This window comes from Cydia strobilella, chromosome 23 (assembly GCF_947568885.1).
Source record: "Cydia strobilella chromosome 23, ilCydStro3.1, whole genome shotgun sequence".
Classification (NCBI taxonomy): Eukaryota; Metazoa; Arthropoda; class Insecta; order Lepidoptera; family Tortricidae; genus Cydia; species Cydia strobilella.
In genome coordinates, this window is record NC_086063.1 from 3830133 (window position 1) to 3848424 (window position 18292).

General features: G+C 37.1%; 1 protein-coding gene across 1 annotated transcript in view; it reads left to right on the plus strand.

The window, feature by feature from the left end:
* LOC134751788 (uncharacterized) overlaps positions 1–17351 on the plus strand; it is a 39712-nt gene extending 22361 nt beyond the window's left edge. Inside the window, exons 2-6 of the mRNA XM_063687278.1 lie at positions 1566–1675; positions 9276–9407; positions 10861–10977; positions 11632–11834; positions 12076–17351. Of these exons, the coding sequence (XP_063543348.1) occupies positions 1566–1675; positions 9276–9407; positions 10861–10977; positions 11632–11834; positions 12076–12319 (806 nt within the window). The 3' untranslated portion in view covers positions 12320–17351. The remainder of the gene's footprint in view (positions 1–1565; positions 1676–9275; positions 9408–10860; positions 10978–11631; positions 11835–12075) is intronic.
* The last annotated feature ends 941 nt before the right edge of the window (positions 17352–18292 follow it).

The following is an 18292-nucleotide window of genomic DNA, read 5'->3' on the forward strand; positions in this document are numbered from 1 at the left end:
CCGTACCCTATGTACGCCTGCACCTCCAGATTAGTTACAAGCGCGTTGCCGACTCTAACACTTCGCACCCTAGTTAATTTTCGTATTTAATTTTGGTTTTACTTCCGAGTTTAAGTTTAAATAAAGATTGTATGCCTTATATGTACATATATTTATTAATTACAACATATTCTTACGAGGTGCAAGGTGAGCAAGGAAAATTAATATAGGAAAATTTGTGTTATTACGGATCTAGGCAATTTTTTAAGGGAAGTAAAACATACAGTAAAACAAGCGACCATTCTTACATTTTTAAGGAATCATAGCTTAAATTATAAATTAAGTAAACAATTAAAACTTTATAAAAAAGAATAACTATAGTTATTACAAGGTTTTTATTGGATGCTTTTTAACGTTTTCCTAGAAATTTACACAAACGTCGATATATAAAGTCCCATCACTACACAAATCAACTAAATTGTGCAGCCGCCTTGTACGAGTACGTCTTGATCACCAAACAATGCCTGCTCCAGTTCACAACATACATTCAAACAACATACCTACATATTTGCATCAGTTCCAATAGTTTCATACAAGTTTACCTACCAGTTTTATAATAAGTGATACGAACCGTAAATTTGACCATTTCACTCCGGTTAAATTAATAAGCCAATTTGTTTAATTCATAAAATATTGCGGATATTTTCATTTACTTTTGAGCGATCCAGTAGCCAATCCTCACATGATGTCATTTGACTAAAATGAGATTAAGGATCTGACCTATCATTAAAGTGCGATTCATCAAACATAGTTGGTTAAGGAGCTTAATGTACCATGTGGGACGTTTTGCCGTTCAGTGTCTGAATTATTGCCAAAACTAGACTCATATTAATTGTTTTTTTTGTGTCTCCAGAAACTGTGTGTGTTTTGTATTTTCTGGACTATTTGAAGATTCATGAAGATCGACTGTTTAAATACTTAAGAAATTAAAGCTTAAATTGAAAGTGGCTTTTAACTCTAGTTATCATCATATTTCTTGAGCGGAATTATAAAACCATCAAGTTTTGTGATCATTATTTAAACCCTTGGACTCTGTGAACAAAGACTTCGAAAAAAACTTGAAATACTTTTTTGGCCCTATAATGTGATAATTTGGCCCTCGATTGTGATGTGAATATATAAATTTGTTGCTTTTAACTCCAATTATCATCGCGTCTTGAAAAATTCTAGAGCGGAATTATAAAATTATCAAGTTTTGTGATCATTTAAACCCAACCCTTGGACTCTGTTAAGAGACTTCGAAAATTACTGTAAAGACTTTTGTGGCCCTATAATGTGTGAATGTTAATTTGGCCTTCGATGATACGGAAATAGAAATTGGTGGCTCTTAACTCCAGTTATCATCACATCTTGAGAGATCTAGAGCAGTAACAAACCGTCATTTTGTGACAATACTGATCATTATTGAAACCCTTGGACTCAGTAAACAACTTCGAAAAAGACTTGAAATAATTTTTTGGGCCTATGATATGTTAATTTGGCCCTCGATGGTGATGTGGTAGTGTTAATGTGGTTTGTGTCGGCAGCGCTGCTGGTGTGCTCGGTGCAGGGCCTTCAGCTGGACAGCCAGGCCTCCACACGAAGGCCGAGGGTCACGAAGTACAGCAGAACGACCGTCGCTCCGGGGGGCACAACTGTGAGTATTCTTACAAGCTTTTATTTCACTTGCAATGTATGTATGTAAAGCCTGACCAAGAATATATGATCACGCGCCATGTTGCGGAATTTCACTGCAACTAATTTTTTCATACTATACTGAACTGTCACCCTATACATGAGAATAAACAGCGCCCTTTTGATAATGATCATATATCACTGGTCAGGCTTTATGTCTGTAGGGGTCAAATCTTGTAGTTAAAAACCCACTTCCCAGTTTTCTATTAAGCTGAAATCTTATGTATACAGTATATGTAAATTGGATAACAATGCAATGTAAATTGGATAATATCATTATGATATGGAGCTGATCTGATGATGGAGCTGGAAGGTAGCCATAGGAACTCTCCGATAAAACAACATACACAGATGAGATTCTTACCTGACCGATTTTTTTCGAGAACGACTTTTTCTGCTCTATACAGCACAACCGAGGTTTGAACCCACCATTGTTGACCACCAAAAGCATATGAAAAGTTACAGTTTTTGACCCCAGGGTCAGGACTTTTGTTTCCCGCTTTTCGCGGGCTGGATTATATGGCCTTTCGCTCTCCTGTTTCCTTTTCATAGACCAAAAGGCCCGTACAGGCCAATTCGAACAATAAGATACGTCGTTTTCTAGTGCTAGAAACGATATGGATTAGATGTCAATGTCAAAAATTACGTTTCTTCAAACAAAAACGTCATTTTCAGGGATCCGTACCCAAAAGGTAAAAACGGGACCCTATGACTAAAACTCCGCTGTCTGTCTGTCTGTCCGTCTGTCACCAGGCTGTATCTCATGAACCGTGATATGTAGTTAGACAGTTGAAACTTTCACAGATGATGTATTTCTGGTGCCCCTATAACAACAAATACTAAAAACAGAATAAAATAAATATTTAAGTGGGGCTCCCATACAACAGACGTGATTTTTTGCCGATTTTTGCGTAATGGTACGCAACCCTTAGTGCGCGAGTCCGACTCGCACTTGGCCGGTTTTTTATAGCTATAAAATAATGTACTAGTTTTTATTCAGTATTTATAAGTTCGGCCATTAAAGTTTGAGGTCACAATCGATTTGGCCAAGTAATGACTTCTAAAAGTAAATCGCTGACTAATGCTACTTATTATACTTAGTTTAATTAGTTGTAGACAGGGGCCCATTTTTCGAACGGCATTAGACTAGTATTATCGATCTTATTTACGAAGGTCGATGACATCGTAAAGTATGTGAAAACAAAGACCGGATTCGTCCTGACTCCTGAGGGTCGCGAAGTTGGAATCTCGACACAATGCGAATTTTAATTCGTTTATGGTGAGCGTTCCGACTGAACGTCTAGCGACCTTCACCAAGTAGGAGTTTTAGCCGAAGGGTGTTAAGACACAGATTAATAAATAGTTACTACGTAACAGATACATCATTCCCATACAAAAGCGAAAATACCTACGCTATAATAGCCTACAAAATCTTAATAATAATACCTGCTGCTCAGGACGAGAAGAAATGTACCATAAGTATGCGCACAAAGAGTCGAGACTGCCTTGCTCGCCGTGCGAGCCACGTGCCAACGCGTCATCGTAAGAATGCGCTAGGGTTGTACTGTTACTTATGTTATTATTGTAATAAAACGAATGTTGCGAATCAACTATATTTTATATTAGTCAATCAAATATTTAAAAACTACACTTATAATACCTGACTCAAAAAACTCCTTAATTTACGATTTATCTATAGGTACTTATGTTCAAAGAAATAAATAGTGACAAAATTCATAAAGATAGATTTAAAATACTACTCACCTTTCTTCGTCTCTCGGAAATGAAAAAACCGGCCAAGTGCGAGTCGGACTCGCCCACCGAGGGTTCCGTACTTTTTAATATTTGTTGTTATAGCGGCAACAGAAATACATCATCTGTGAAAATTTCAACTGTCTAGCTATCACGGTTCATGAGATACAGCCTGGTGACAGACGGACAGCGGCAGCGGAGTCTTAGTAATAGGGTGCCGTTTTTACCCTTTGGGTAAGGAACCCTAAAAAAACGACAAATTTTCTTTTGTGTTTTAACTTTTACACCCATCTACTGCACAATAATTACGTGGTTTCGGCATTTCGAAGCGTAAGCGCGGGAAACGTGCGGTGCGAGCGCTCAGGCGGGCGTTCGGCGGCCCTCTGTCGATTATATCGTCGACGATACGCCGAGCGGTAGGCATATAGCGCGTGGCTTTGAGCGAGTGAAGGAGGCCTGGTTAAGATTTGTTGGAACAACTATAGTAACTAGTAATACTTACTTGTACTAGGCGTGTCTTACTCCGCGATTTCGTCACGTCGTTCCAAGTACCTGCGGCCGCCTCAATTTTGAGGTTTTGCCATAGTAATTGCCGCACACCGCTATAGAACGGAGTTGTTAGGGAGTGAATCTTCTGTACCTAGTACTATTCTATATTCTGTGCTTGTACTCCAAATAGTTTAGGTAAGCCGTAGGTGGATCAAACGAAAGCTTGGTCATATAAATGCAAATTGTTTTAGAAGGTATTAGGTATCTTGAAAGTGAGCCTTGTTTAAGGATGACTGACGTTAGACCGGCCCGGGTCCGGGCCGAGCAAACCGACACTTCGTTTTCTATGACAGGTGTCTGGTGATCACGTGATGATTTCTTCTTATAGAAAACGAAGTGACGAATGCCTCGGCCCGGAGCCGGGCCGTTCTAAGATGAGTCATCATTTATGGGCCAGTCAGTCAACCTCGGAATGAGAGATAATAAGCTGGAAACTCGTATACACCTTTATTATGACGTATTAAAGGTTCTCTTAAAAATCAACGCATAGATCGTGTGCGCGTCAGAAGTTATTCAAGGTCAAATTTCATACAAACGTCAAAATATTTGATACCTAACTTGTCGCAAATTTTATGCTCTACAACTCTTTCCTACATGTAATTATTAACATCGGAGCTATAGAAATTTTAATATCTGCGAAAAACCGATTTGTATGACATTTGACCTTGAATAACTTCTGACGCGCACACGATCTATGCGTTGATTTTTAAGAGAACCTTTAATACGTCATTACGAACGTGTATACGAGTTTCCAGCTTATTATCTCTCATTCCGAGGTGAGACCCTTAATTTAACTGGGCCATTATTGTTCTTTCTGTTTCCAATAGCAATATTAGCAATAATTACTTAATGCAAAACAAATATAGACTTTGACCATGCTAACTTTGCAGTCTTGGCATGAAAACTTAGCGTGGATCGACTCTATGTAATTTTGATTTTACGTCCTCCTCTTACTCCTTTTGGTATTCATTTACGGGAGCAGGAACGTTGTTTGTAATTTTATGTTATTTTTTTTGTCATATTAGGGAAAGTCCTCTGAAACTAAAGCTTTGGTAAATACTGTTGAACGGTGGGTTAAGCTTAAATTAATGTTTCGACCACTTAACCACTAACAACAGCGAACAATCTTAACGGAATTTCCCAAGCGAATAGAGCAATTTGTTTGTTTCAAAAGTTTCTTACTTTAACCCCCTTAATGGTAGAAGAGCCGGCAGTAAAGTTTCGAACCAACGTGATACCGCGATGAGATGCACAATGGTTTACCATAAAACTGATGCTAAGTCCGAATTTGATAGTCTGCCACGGCGGAACTAGCCGAAAGTACAAAAAAAATAGCCACTTCCGGTGCGAAAAGGGGGGGTCATTTAACCCATCTGATACTGCAATAAAAGCTATGGCATCAGTTAGAAATTTACTGGTAGATACAGAAAAGCGAAATCTGCCAGTATGATTCCTGCCGGAAGTGCTTGGCATACGCTCTCAAAGATGACCATCGGGACCCCTAAATTAACCCATCTGATACCAGCACGAAACCAATTCCAGTCGGTAGATATGAACCTTCTCTTCAGGAATACATAAGTCTGCCAGGGCGCTTTCAGCCGAAACACCTTGACATACGAGATTATGTGAGCAACATCCGTGGAACCCGTATTTTGGAATTGTACAGATTACAGACATTTTAATTATTGCAGGCTTATGATTTATTACCTAATGCTTATATTTGTATATTTTTATGCCATTAATAACATATATTTCAAATTTATTAATATACACAATATAATTTGGGCATTAATTTAATACCTGCTTACGGCTTTGTACTTCTTTGTTTGCCTTATAACTTTGTGCTAACAAATTAGCTACCGATATCTTTACAGTTGATAGTACTCGGCTCCTGAAGTATATGTAAGTATAAAACATTATAGGTTTTATGATGTTATTTTGAGAAAATTGGAAAACAAATTTGCTTTGTAAAAAAAACTCTGTTAATGAGATAATTAAATGAGACCTCATTGAACAGATTCTAAAACCTCTTTTAAATATAAAACTTAACTGGCCACTTCACGCTGATAAATCAAATGACACGTTGACAATGACATTTAAGACAAACAAGCAGTTAAATACATGATGATTATTTTTTAGATAGAATTATAGTTTATTTATTTTGTTCGGTAAATAAAATAAAAATTATGAGAAACTTTCTTAATTTCTATTAAAAGTTAATTGTTCTAGTGTAAAGTACCAACCATCTCGTAAAATTTCTGTAGCTAATTTGTTAGCACCTTATATATAAATAATACAATAATTTCAAATTACAATATCCTTTATTTACCAAAATGAACAAAATTATTATTATTACATACTTATTGTAAACGGGTGTAAAAAGACAGGATTTTCAACGTCAAGGACGATTTTTACCAATAATCCAAATATGAACATTTTAAATCATTTTTAGGGTTCCGTACCCAAAGGGTAAAAACGGGACCCTATTACTAAGACTCCAATAGATTATATTCTGTTTTTTATTCCGTAATCCGTAGACTAAAATGACATTTCATGTGGTACTAAGAAATGTCATGTCTTACATATGAAACGTCATTTTAGTCTACGGAATAAAAAAACAGACCTTAGTTATCTCAATTTGTAGTGTTATAAAACAACACCCTGAATGTTAAACTACGTCAGTTTTGCGTCAACGTCAAGAAATGTAGGGGAGAGGTGGGCATGACGGGATACTTAATGTTTCAAGTCCAATAAAACTGAAAATGCTATTTTTTTTAAGTTTTTGTTATTTTTATTTTTATCTTTGGTAATCAGTCTTTCATAATCAACACTTACTAGGAACTCTCTAGTTAGATAATTAAATTAAAAATAAATTAAAATGGCCAAAAGTGCCTTCTCTCCATCTTGTCCCCCAAGTACGGTAAGATGGGGACCCCTACGGGACAAGATAAGAATGATTCATATAAATATTATATTTAGGGCCTAAACAAAACTAAAATTTTTGGCTTTTGGGTCCATCGTCTAATAACTTCTCACGAACTGTTTTACTTTTATTTCTTAAGTCGTCTGAGAGACAGAAAATGTGTTTACAGCTAACATGTACCCCATCTTCCCTTGTTAATTTTATTGTTTGTTGGGTTAATTTTATTGTTTGTAAAAATTGACATGTAAAAGTGCCCCTGTGGCCTATTTGCTGAATAAATGTTTGATGTTGATGTTGATGTTGAAGAATAAATAAATTCAAATCCGCAATTCTTCATCAGTTTATCACTAAAACTACGGCCGTCAAGATGTACCCCATCTTGCCCCATGTGCCTAATGAAATTCGAAAGTTTTTTGTAAAATAAACCGTACTTGAAACCAAACAAGTCCTTAGCTGTTGGCGTGATTGCTGGGCCATAGGAATAAATTAACAGTATATATGTGCTGGCGATAATAAGGAAACAAACGCAAACCAAATAAAACACAAAAACCGGCCAAGTGCGAGTCGGACTCGCGCACGTAAGGTTCCGTACCATAATACCATTACGCAAAAAATGGCAAAAAAGTCACGTTTGTTGTATGGGAACCCCACTTAAATATTTATTTTATTATGTTTTTAGAATCATTTATTCATCAATTGTGCATTACAGGTAATGAATACAGGTGTTATAAACAATTAGTTTTAGTTTGTTATAACGGCAACAGAAATACATCATCTGTGAAAATTTCATCTGTCTAGCTATCACGGTTGATGAGATACAGCCTGGTGACAGACGGACAGACAGACAGACAGACAGAAAGCGGAGTCTTAGTTATAGGGTCCCGTTTTTACCCTTTGGGTACGGAACCCTAAAAATAACAAGGAATATGGCAAAAACAGTTTTTTTGCAAATAAATAATTAACGACACCATTTGTCTAGCCAGTCACTGTGCGAACTGATTGCTATGATGGCGACGCATCGTCATGCGTTAACGGGATTCTGATGGTTGGTCAGTCGTGTCGCCATATAAAGCCGCTACCCCGTCTTACTCGTCTTGCCCCTCTCTCCTCTACATAAGATAGTGATTAGATACACCAAATAGGTGAAAAAACGCCTCAAGCGTAAAAGAAACCACCAAAAATCATTTTATGCCGCATTACAAGCCTGATTTAGCTATGAATACTAATACCCCCTTATTCGTAAAACTTTACGAGCCTGAATTAGTTAAATTATGTTTTATCCTTTTCTTACAAATACATAAGTCAAAATGACAGACAAAGACAAACGATTCATATAGCTAATTCAATGACTATTAATCATATTAATCACATTATTTAATTTATTTTAACTTAATTTATTATAAATATGTGTTATTAATAACGTAATAATATACAAATATAAGCATAGAGTAATAAATTAATAAGCCTGCAGTATTTGAAATGTCCGTAATATGTACAATTCCAAAATACGGGTTATACGGGTACCACGGATGTTGCGCCACATAATCTCGTATGTCAAGGTGTTTCGGCTGAAAGCGCCCTGGCAGACTTATATATTCCTGAAGAGAAGGTTCATATCTACCGACTGGAATTGGTTTCATGCTGGTATCAGATCGGTTAATTTAGGGGTCCTGATGATCACCTTTGAGAACGTATGCCAAGCACTTCCGGCAGGAATCATACTGGCAGATTTCGCTTTTCTGTATCTACCAGTAAATTTCTAACTGATGCCATAGCTTTTATTGCAGTATCAGATGGGTTAAATGACCCCCCCTTTTTCGCACCGGAAGTGGCTATTTTTTTTGTACTTTCGGCTAGTTCCGCCGTGGCAGACTATCAAATTCGGACTTAGCATCAGTTTTATGGTAAACCATTGTGCATCTCATCGCGGTATCACGTTGGTTCGAAACATTACTGCCGGCTCTCCAACCATAATGTGGTACTTTAAGAATCTTAATTACTTTTATTTACAAAGGTTACGAATAAGCAATATTATTTCACGGGTGTTAACGTGGACCCGATTTTATAAAAGTACAAAGTGATTCTTTTAAAAACAACCCTTTACTGCGCACAAAAGAGCTGTTATCTTTTATAGCCTCTGACGCTCATTTTCCTTAATGGTTCCGATTAGGAAATAAACACAAACAGAGGGTTAAAAGTTCCTGGCCTACATTGAGCGGCACAAATATTACACCCACTCGTTTGGCCGTTTGAATAGACGTTTCTTCAACAAAATTGGTTCACGTGTTGAAATTCCCAAAATGTCTTTCAATTCTAATGACTGTTTCTGAATTTACAGGAGGCGGTGACAGAACGGAGTTTATCGACAGCTACATATCGCCTCCAGGGCAGCGGCGGGGAGACATGCATCCTGCTCACAGTAGACGCGCTTATAGATATCTCTTATCTCACCAAGCTGAACGAGCGAGCGGTGAGTTCCCTTCTTTTTCTTAATCAAGTAGGCAATACGACACTGCTGACCTCGCTCCAGTTCAGTCCGACAACTCAGTAGCTAGCCATACACGCACGGATTTGCCCGTCGGATCTGCCTTAAAAATGTGTCTGGCGGACACATCCGTCAATGTGTGGCGAGAAATAGACACAGATTTGTCCGCCGGATGCCCGTCCGCTGCCCATCTGTGTCTATTTCTCTTTACTCATTGACGGATGTGTCCGCCAGACACATCTTTCAGGCAGATCCGACGAGCAAATCTGTGAGTGTATGGATAGCTAGTAGCTCCCTCTCGATGGACCGTCGCCAAGAATGTACAGGACGCCCGGAGCCACGGCTTCCGTCCGGCGGTTACCAATTAAAAGGGTCGCTGAAGATCGGAAGGCGTGGCGCGAGTTTGTGAAGGCCCTCTGCATCTCTTACGGGTTACCTTAGACAACAAGAACAACTACTACTTAGTCTACAAGACCTTTAGGTCTAACCTCCTTGCTATATGTGTCCATTCCAAGCAAAGTCCCACTTTGTCGCTCGCCATAAGGGCGCTTTAACAGGTTATTCGTATAAAGATGTAAGCAAATCTCGTCCTTATGGTAAGCGACAAGTAGGACCTTTGACTAGACTTCGACACATATTATCGGCAACTTACATAACGCTGAATGAGAAATAGTCAAGCGTTTTTGTATTTTCTTGTGTATTTCTACAATATAAAGCCACAAGTAAATTAAGGATTAAAATAAGGAGGGAGGATACGTAGGAAATTTGACACTACAACTTTCCACCCCAGGTCGAAGATCCAGGGGTAGACCCAGAACAAGATGGAAGGATGTAGTGATAAAGGACACGAGTGAGTGCAAGTAATTCGAGTACGATGTCGTGGTCAGGGCGAAGTAGAGAAGGTTAAGCAGGAAAACTGACCCCACCACCATGTGGGATAGATAGCTAGGAAGAGAGAGATTTTTACAATATAAAGGGATAAGCAAATTAAGGATTAAGATAAGGGTCATACAAAATGTTTGGTTCTAACTATAAAGAACGTTTGTGCGGTAATGCGAAAGAAAATCGTCTCGATGATGGGCAGGCTTAGGGGCAGTACCATACCAACAGCATTCTGGAGGTCATTATATGGCGCATTGGATTCGCTAAGTTATAGGTTTTCGTAAATTTAGAAAATAGGTTATGTATACATAGTTGTAGTATTATGTACAAATCTAACATTAGTTCTTAAGTTATACTAACAAAATATGGATGTAAATCTGAAATAAATGTATTCAATTCAATTCAATTCAATGCAAGCCAAAATGCGTCGGGAGGTCCAATAATGGCCTAGAAATTAGGCTCCAGGATCCTTAACTTTCAGAGGCAAAAGACACAATGTTTTGTCTGTTTTGTATGAGTGATTATGGTGCTATAACATTTGTATTTGTCGTTACAGGATGCGAACACATTCGTGCCGAACAACGCGAACGTGGGGGGCGTGTGCAAGGAGGGGGACGCCGAGCAGCTCGTCATCTCCTTTAAGGACTTCACACTCGAATTCTCGTTCGCTAAGGTAACTACCATCCACCTTCTTCTTCTATTAGCCAGCTATGGTTACTGTATTGCCTGGCTTAGAAATACAGAGATTGAAAGAGATACTCGACCAGTCTTTTATGTAAAACCAGTAAAATATGCTATATAACATTTCAAACTTTCACGTTTTGAACACATACTAAAATATAATTATTTGAAAACGGGTCTATCGCTCTTTTTTCTCGCCTTTTTTTTCCGACGTTTGTTCGATGCGCGTTGGCAGACCGACGCAGTCTGTGTCTGAGCAATCTTCGACTTATAATATACTAGCTTTTGCCCGCGACTTCGTCTGCGTGGACGTAGTAACAGCAGCTAAAGTAAGTATAGCGCCTGGAAAAATTCTCATAGCAATCATTCAATTTGTACATATTATGCACACAAATTAGCAGGCACTTCATTAATTATCTAAAGACAGACAGACTTTCGTATTTATAATATTAGTATGGATTTAATGGCTGTGTCTCACGGAAGTTGCCTCCTGAGTTTACTACGACCTAGGGTCCTTCAAGAAGCAGGTATTTAGGGTTCTCAAGTGTCAGCAACGCGACGATGACTGCTTCCTATCAGGCGGCTTGTCTGCTCGTTTCCTATTACATAAAAAAAGTTTTGTTATTAATTTCTATGACCTTTTCAGACACCAGGCGGCGAACGCTGGTATTCCGGCAACATCAAACTGAGCTATAACTCCAGCGCACGAGTTTTAGAGCACGCTGCCAAGCAAGGACGTCGGGTCGTTCTGACAACCGACTCTCGAAATCTTCTGTTTCCTACTCCGGTCGGCAAATCGTTCTTCTGTCCTGAGGAGACGGTTATAGAACTTAATGAGGAGGAGACTAAGTAAGCATCTAAATAGAGCCCTTAAGCTTTTTCTACTCTAGAGCTTACAGATTATTATTAACTTTAACTAGCCGTTAAATTTCAAAAGCTTACAAAGTTAGACTTTTCTAGTCTATGTTCTTTTAAATAAATCTTTTACTGGATTTCAAATCCAAATCAATCTATACAGCATTTTTCTCTCAAGCGATTATTCATAATATTCATGATGCGGCTTACTAATTTTATATTTTACATTTTCCAGTCCAGCCACCGCCCACAAAGCCAAGCTGTACCTCCGCCAAATGCGTCTCCAAGCCTTCATGTTCAAACGCGATGGCGAATTCGGTCCCCCCTGGCACTGTTCGGACTCGGCCCGAGCGCGCTCCGAGACCGCTCCCGTCGCCGTGGGCGCCGCGCTCGCGATAGCCACCGCCGGTACTCTGGTCTGTTACGCTATCTGGCGCTATTTGAAGGTCAAGAAGGTACAATATGACACGATGGAGTGAAGGGGTTAGGTGCGTTCTGGACGTTTTTGTTGTTTTTAGGGATATGCGCGATATCGAAAATATCGATATCAAAAAGTTTAACAAGTTTAAAATTTTAATAAGGGATTTTTTGACAGGATTTTTTTTTCAATAACTGACAGCTGTAGATGTCAGATCTCATACTAAAAAGTTCGATTATGAAGTAAAGATAATGAGGGCTATCGTTTTTTTGCTTACCAGTTGGCGCCTCTGTTGATGGTGGTCCAAAAGACTAAAGAACAGCTGTCAGTCATTGAAGTGACAAGTGGCATTTGACATTTCGAACTATGGAAAAGACCACCATCTACACTAGCGCCCCTAGCGGCGAATTCATACGCGTTAGCCCTCATTACGTTTCGCTCTAGATTGCATTATTTGAGCGATAGGGATGATATTAATTTCATCGTCAATCTAGGCTTATCTGTGTTTGAAAACCCTTATTAATGGATTTATATATTTAGTTGTAAAGCAGCCTTATGATGACTTGCTTTTTATGTTTGATGTTGTATAATTGCTAGCGAAATGATGGAACTTTAGATAAGTGTTTGGAAACGGTTCTAATGATATTTGTAACTTTGTTAAACAAGTTAAAAGGAGAAGGAGTTGCTTTTTAATCTCACACTTAATTTTTTGATGCGAATGTGATATTTCACGATTTTATACTTTTTGTGGACGTAGGTATTTTTTTGTGGGTTAAGTTCAGAACGCATTGTATGTAAGCTAAGTTAGTGAGATCTCAAAACTAATTATGCCAATGTCGATACCTTTTTAGAGCGGTAGACCAAACTGATGTCAATTTGACGTTTGACAAGTTGTCAGATTTGACGTACGCAAGTGAGATAAGTAATATATGGTTCGCACGGCTACCAACGCTAAGCGCAAATTCATTGTTGCCATATCATAATTTAATTACACGTTGAAGTTGATAGGCTTGTATTTTAAATAAGAATATGAAATGTCCATATCATACATGGGATGTATTATAATTTCCTTAGCGCAGTTCCTCTAGTGATGTGAAATGAAATATCGATCATTATTACGAAATCGTTTATGAACTCATTTTTTTGTAAACAAAATTGAAATCGAGTGAGTATATCAGATATTATAATAAAAAAAAATCATCTACATATAATAGTGTAATGAACGAAAAATGAACTAAAAAGGCAGTAAGTCTGCGAGAAAGTTAGTAATAGTTGTTTAAAAATGTTGTTGACGGTTGATTATTAATGTAAAAACATATTTAATCCCCATCCTATATAACCCCAAAACTCCCATAGGTTAGAACCTTTTATTTACTAAAAAACTAAGAAAATTGGCTTACACTCATTGGAATTATAATTTAGAGTCAATTTACTTGAGGACTATAATTAGTGCATCATAATCATTATAATAGGTACATATCACATGATAATAATTATATAATTTAGCGTTCATTGTAATTATATGGAGGATATAATGATATATAATTTGTTTGCGGTAGCGGACACTATAACGAGTACGTGTACAAGCAATAAGTACGTTTTTATTATGCCCGTCGTATGACATATGGCTGAATCGATGTTGTATTGTGCGCAAAACTTGGGGTTACTAGTGTCGTATATCGTATTGTAGAGTTAAGGTTACCTATGTGCTCCAGGCTGGCTCCAGGGGTCCGAAAAACTCATAGACATTACATAGATCAGCTATACGCGTGCGTCCGTGAGGGACAAAACATACGCAGAGCGACAATAATGATTGGTCGAGTAGATTTGTAGCCCACCATAAACCATACTAAATTTACGGTGAGGAAGGTGACAAGGACAAACAATAACAGCTCTTTCTCTGCTACTCCTACCGAAAGATACATAAGACTATCCTGTTCGGTCATTTCCCCCCACCCCTCATGACCAATCCAGCTATACTAGATTCATGGAAAAACTACATCAGTGTTGGTGACAAGATCATACCTACTCAAAATCTGTAATTTTTTATTAGGGATCTAAATAAAATGCATATCAGTGCTGTTAACAAGATCAAAATAAAAATTGTATATGTTTCTTGGACAGTAATTTTCTTGACTTATTAGCTTACAGTTTTTGTATACTACTTGGTGAAAATGGTGAACAAAACCGCCACCACAATGTATGGATGCTAGAATTTTTAAGCGTGATCCTCTATAATGAGAATTTAACTGTCAGCAGTTTAGGATATCATGGATTGAGTTCGGATTCAGAAAGCAACAGTGTCTCTGTAGTATTTATGATACCAAAAAGACCTATTAATTGAATTAATTTGTGGTATTTTCTATAAAAACTGACCTTATTGTCGATGGCGCTTACGCCATTATTAACGATGCTGTGATAAAAATACAATGCCGCGCGACGCTGTGCGTCGTAAGCGCCATCGACAATAAGGTCCCTTTTCATAGAAAATGCCCCATTTACGCACAGCGTTTATGAAGACCAGTAATGCACTGCAGAGCTGTTGAAAAACTAACTCTTGAACCCCTGGACCCGCTGTTATAATTCTGTTCAATATCTAACAATAGGGTATTTGACTACTAGTCAAATCAATCTTTTTCGAACTGTCAAAACAATTTTTCTACTATGGAATTTATATGAAACACTAGCATGTGACGTCACAATCAAATTACCTACTCTTTATAGTTTTATACGGGTTTAAAAATAGAAGTTGTGGCTAAAAATAACTGCTGTCTACGTTTCTCTATTAACCTTTTAGTGCTTAATTTCATGCATGGTGGAAAATAATTAATTTTAAATACAGTCAAATACCCTATATCTAACAATATCTATCTGTTATGTGTGGTGTGTGTGTTATGTTATCTGTTATGTTCTGTTATTTATGTTCGTTCTTTGTCTATTTAAAATCAATTTGATTCTACTTTTAAAAGTCTACTTTTTAATTATATATATGTGGTATTTTCTATAAAATGGGACCTTATTGTCGATGGCGCTTACGCCATTATTAACGATGTTCCGATATAAATACAATGCCGCGCGACGCTGTGCGGCGTAAGCTCCATCGACAATAAGGTCCCTTTTCATAGAACATGCCCCATATAATTGACTTACTATAGGGTACATGGTTTTGACAAAAACATATCATTTTTGTCATATGATTAACTATAAGCATTTCTTTAGGTACTTCGTAAAACCCCATACTTCCAGTATACCTCTGCAATGTAGCATCGCTTTTTTGTATAACTGTATTTATTACGAGGCATACAGGCTCTAAAAATTCTATTTTATATTATACTTATTTGTAATATTATACTCAAATATATTTATAAGCAAAAGAGAAATAACTAGTATTAAAGACCAGAGGCCGGAATTATCGTGGCATTTTTGAATTGTCATAGCGACTTCTCATTTGTTGACTTCCGATATATACATACATATATCGATACAATATAGAAAACAACATATTAAAGAAGATTAAAAGTAGAGGTAAACAACAGGTGGTCTTAACGCTAAAGAGCCATCTCTTCCAGATAACTTTTGAGTAGTGAAAAAGAAATAAAAACAATGAAAACTTAATGGTTAACAATTTCACATGTAATTAATTGGTATCAGTGTTTTTTCCATTTCATATTCAATGTCTGGTTTTAGTGCTAACACGTGTTTCATTAGTTTCTTTAAAAAATAAATAGATAGTCATATTTTTTCCATATGACGTGGTTTTAAATTTCTTCCTTTACAGTCTAATAGCTAATATTGTCTTCGGTTACCGCGATAGTTACTCATGAAATAAAACTATGAAAACAGATTATATCGCGTATATTGAATTTATAATACATCCCGACGTTTCGAACCCTTTACAGCGTTCGTGGTCAACGGGTGACTGAGGAAAAATTACAAAGTGCAAAAATACCCACATACTAAAATAATGAACAATCATAGACTATAAACTTTAAGGCTGATTGTGGTTTTCATAGTCTTATAGCTATCAAGTATTAACTTTTTAATATGTTGTTGTTCTATATTGTATCGATATATTGTATATTATCGGAATTCGATTAATGAGAAATTTCTACGACAATTCAAAAATGCCACGAAAATTCCGGCCTCTGTTAAGGACACTAGTGGCCAAGTTTTGTTAGTTAAGCGCTATGTGTTAAAGCTTGAGTAAAGGCTATATTTGTTTATCGTAACCTAATACTCATCAATTACTATTATACATATCGTTTAATCTAAGTTAATGTAACATGCGTTTTGTGATCACTGTCGTGTAAGTTTGTATCTTGTTTGTATGCATTTAGGGTTGCATTTAGCTTAAGTTAGATATATAGTCCCTCAGTCTTGCTTGCTGTACATAGGGAGAGCTTTCGTTTCGCCAAGTACAGAATTCCACTTTTATATTTAATCTACTTGGATTTTTCGATATATTTATACATACATGCATGATGCTTTTTTCATCTAATGTAAATATTTCTTGTCTCGTAAGCCACTTTTCGAATTTTTCGATTTGAATCGCACTATTTGTTTTGTATTTCAAATAATGTATCATTTTAAGAAACTCTGAATATTTCTGAAACATTTTCTAGTAGAAAGATATTCTATTTTCCTAATGGTTTTGTATGGGACTCCTGTAGTTTGTTTCCTCAATAGTTTGATAGCATTACGAAGGTATCGGTGCATTTGTATTTTAAAAATAATGTTGTACTAAAAATATTATATGCCATACGATTTGTCTTCCAGTAACATTGATCTTAACAATAGCGTAAAGTATTGTAGCTTATTATACATATACATAATTATGGTCATAATCAAAGGTGGTGGTGTTATGGTAGATTGTTAAGATAGGACGGAGCAAGAGTCATTGACTTTAGTCGTGTCTAAATACTCTAACTTATAAGAAATGTAATAAACTCAAAACACCAATTACAGATATTTTGGTAAAGCACAACATAACATAACATTCACCACTAAATAATATCTAAGTGACATATCTCAAATTATTGTAATTTAGTGCGTTCATTTATTGAATTGTCTTTATGAATAAATGACGTCGAAATGACTTGTTGTTATTAATTTTTCTCATACCAATGAATCCTACTAATACAAGAATACAAGTGTGTTGAAAGCTATAGTTGGTCATAGCGGAAGCCGCTCGACCCCAATCTCAAAGGAATACCGCAAATCGATGTACAGGTTAGCCGTTTGTCACACGCATACTAGAGGTCGAAACAAAATTTTTGACCCGCAGTTCCTAAAAAAATTTCGCTGGGGGCCCCCAGTGGTAAAACCTTTTTTTGTACGAAAAAAAATTTTTTTCCAAAACCTATCGTATGTGGTATCATACGAAAGGGCTTTTTGAGGCGATTCTAAAAATATATCACATTATTACATTTCGGGCATTTTTTTTAAATTAAAACAAAAATAATTTTCGAAACATACCAAGCCACCAGCGAAATTTTTTTAGGAACTGCGGTTCAAAATTTTTGTTTCGGCCTCTAGTATGTGTGTGCCAAACGGCTAACCTGTACATCGATTTGCGGTATTTTTATACGAACGGGTATGACTATCAAGCAAATCTTGTCAGTAGAAAAAGGCGCGAAATCAAATTTTCTATGGGACGATAACCCTTCGCGCCTGCATTTTTAGGGTTCCATACCCAAAGGGTAAAAACGGGACCCTATTACTAAGACTCCGCTGCCCGTCTGTCTGTCACCAGGCTGTATCTCATGAACCGTGATAGCTAGACAGTTGAAATTTTCACGGATGATGTATTTCTGTTGCCTCTATAACAACAAATACTAAAAAGTACGGAACCCTCGGTGGGCGAGTCCGAATCGCACTTGGCCGGTTTTTTTTTAAATTTGCCGCCTTTTTCTACTGACAAGATTCGCTTGACCAACTATAATACGAGAATACTAAGAAAAGAAATGAGTGGGATAGATGAACAACTTCTGAATGGACGAAATCGCGGATGAATGTTAGAAAAATACACTTTATA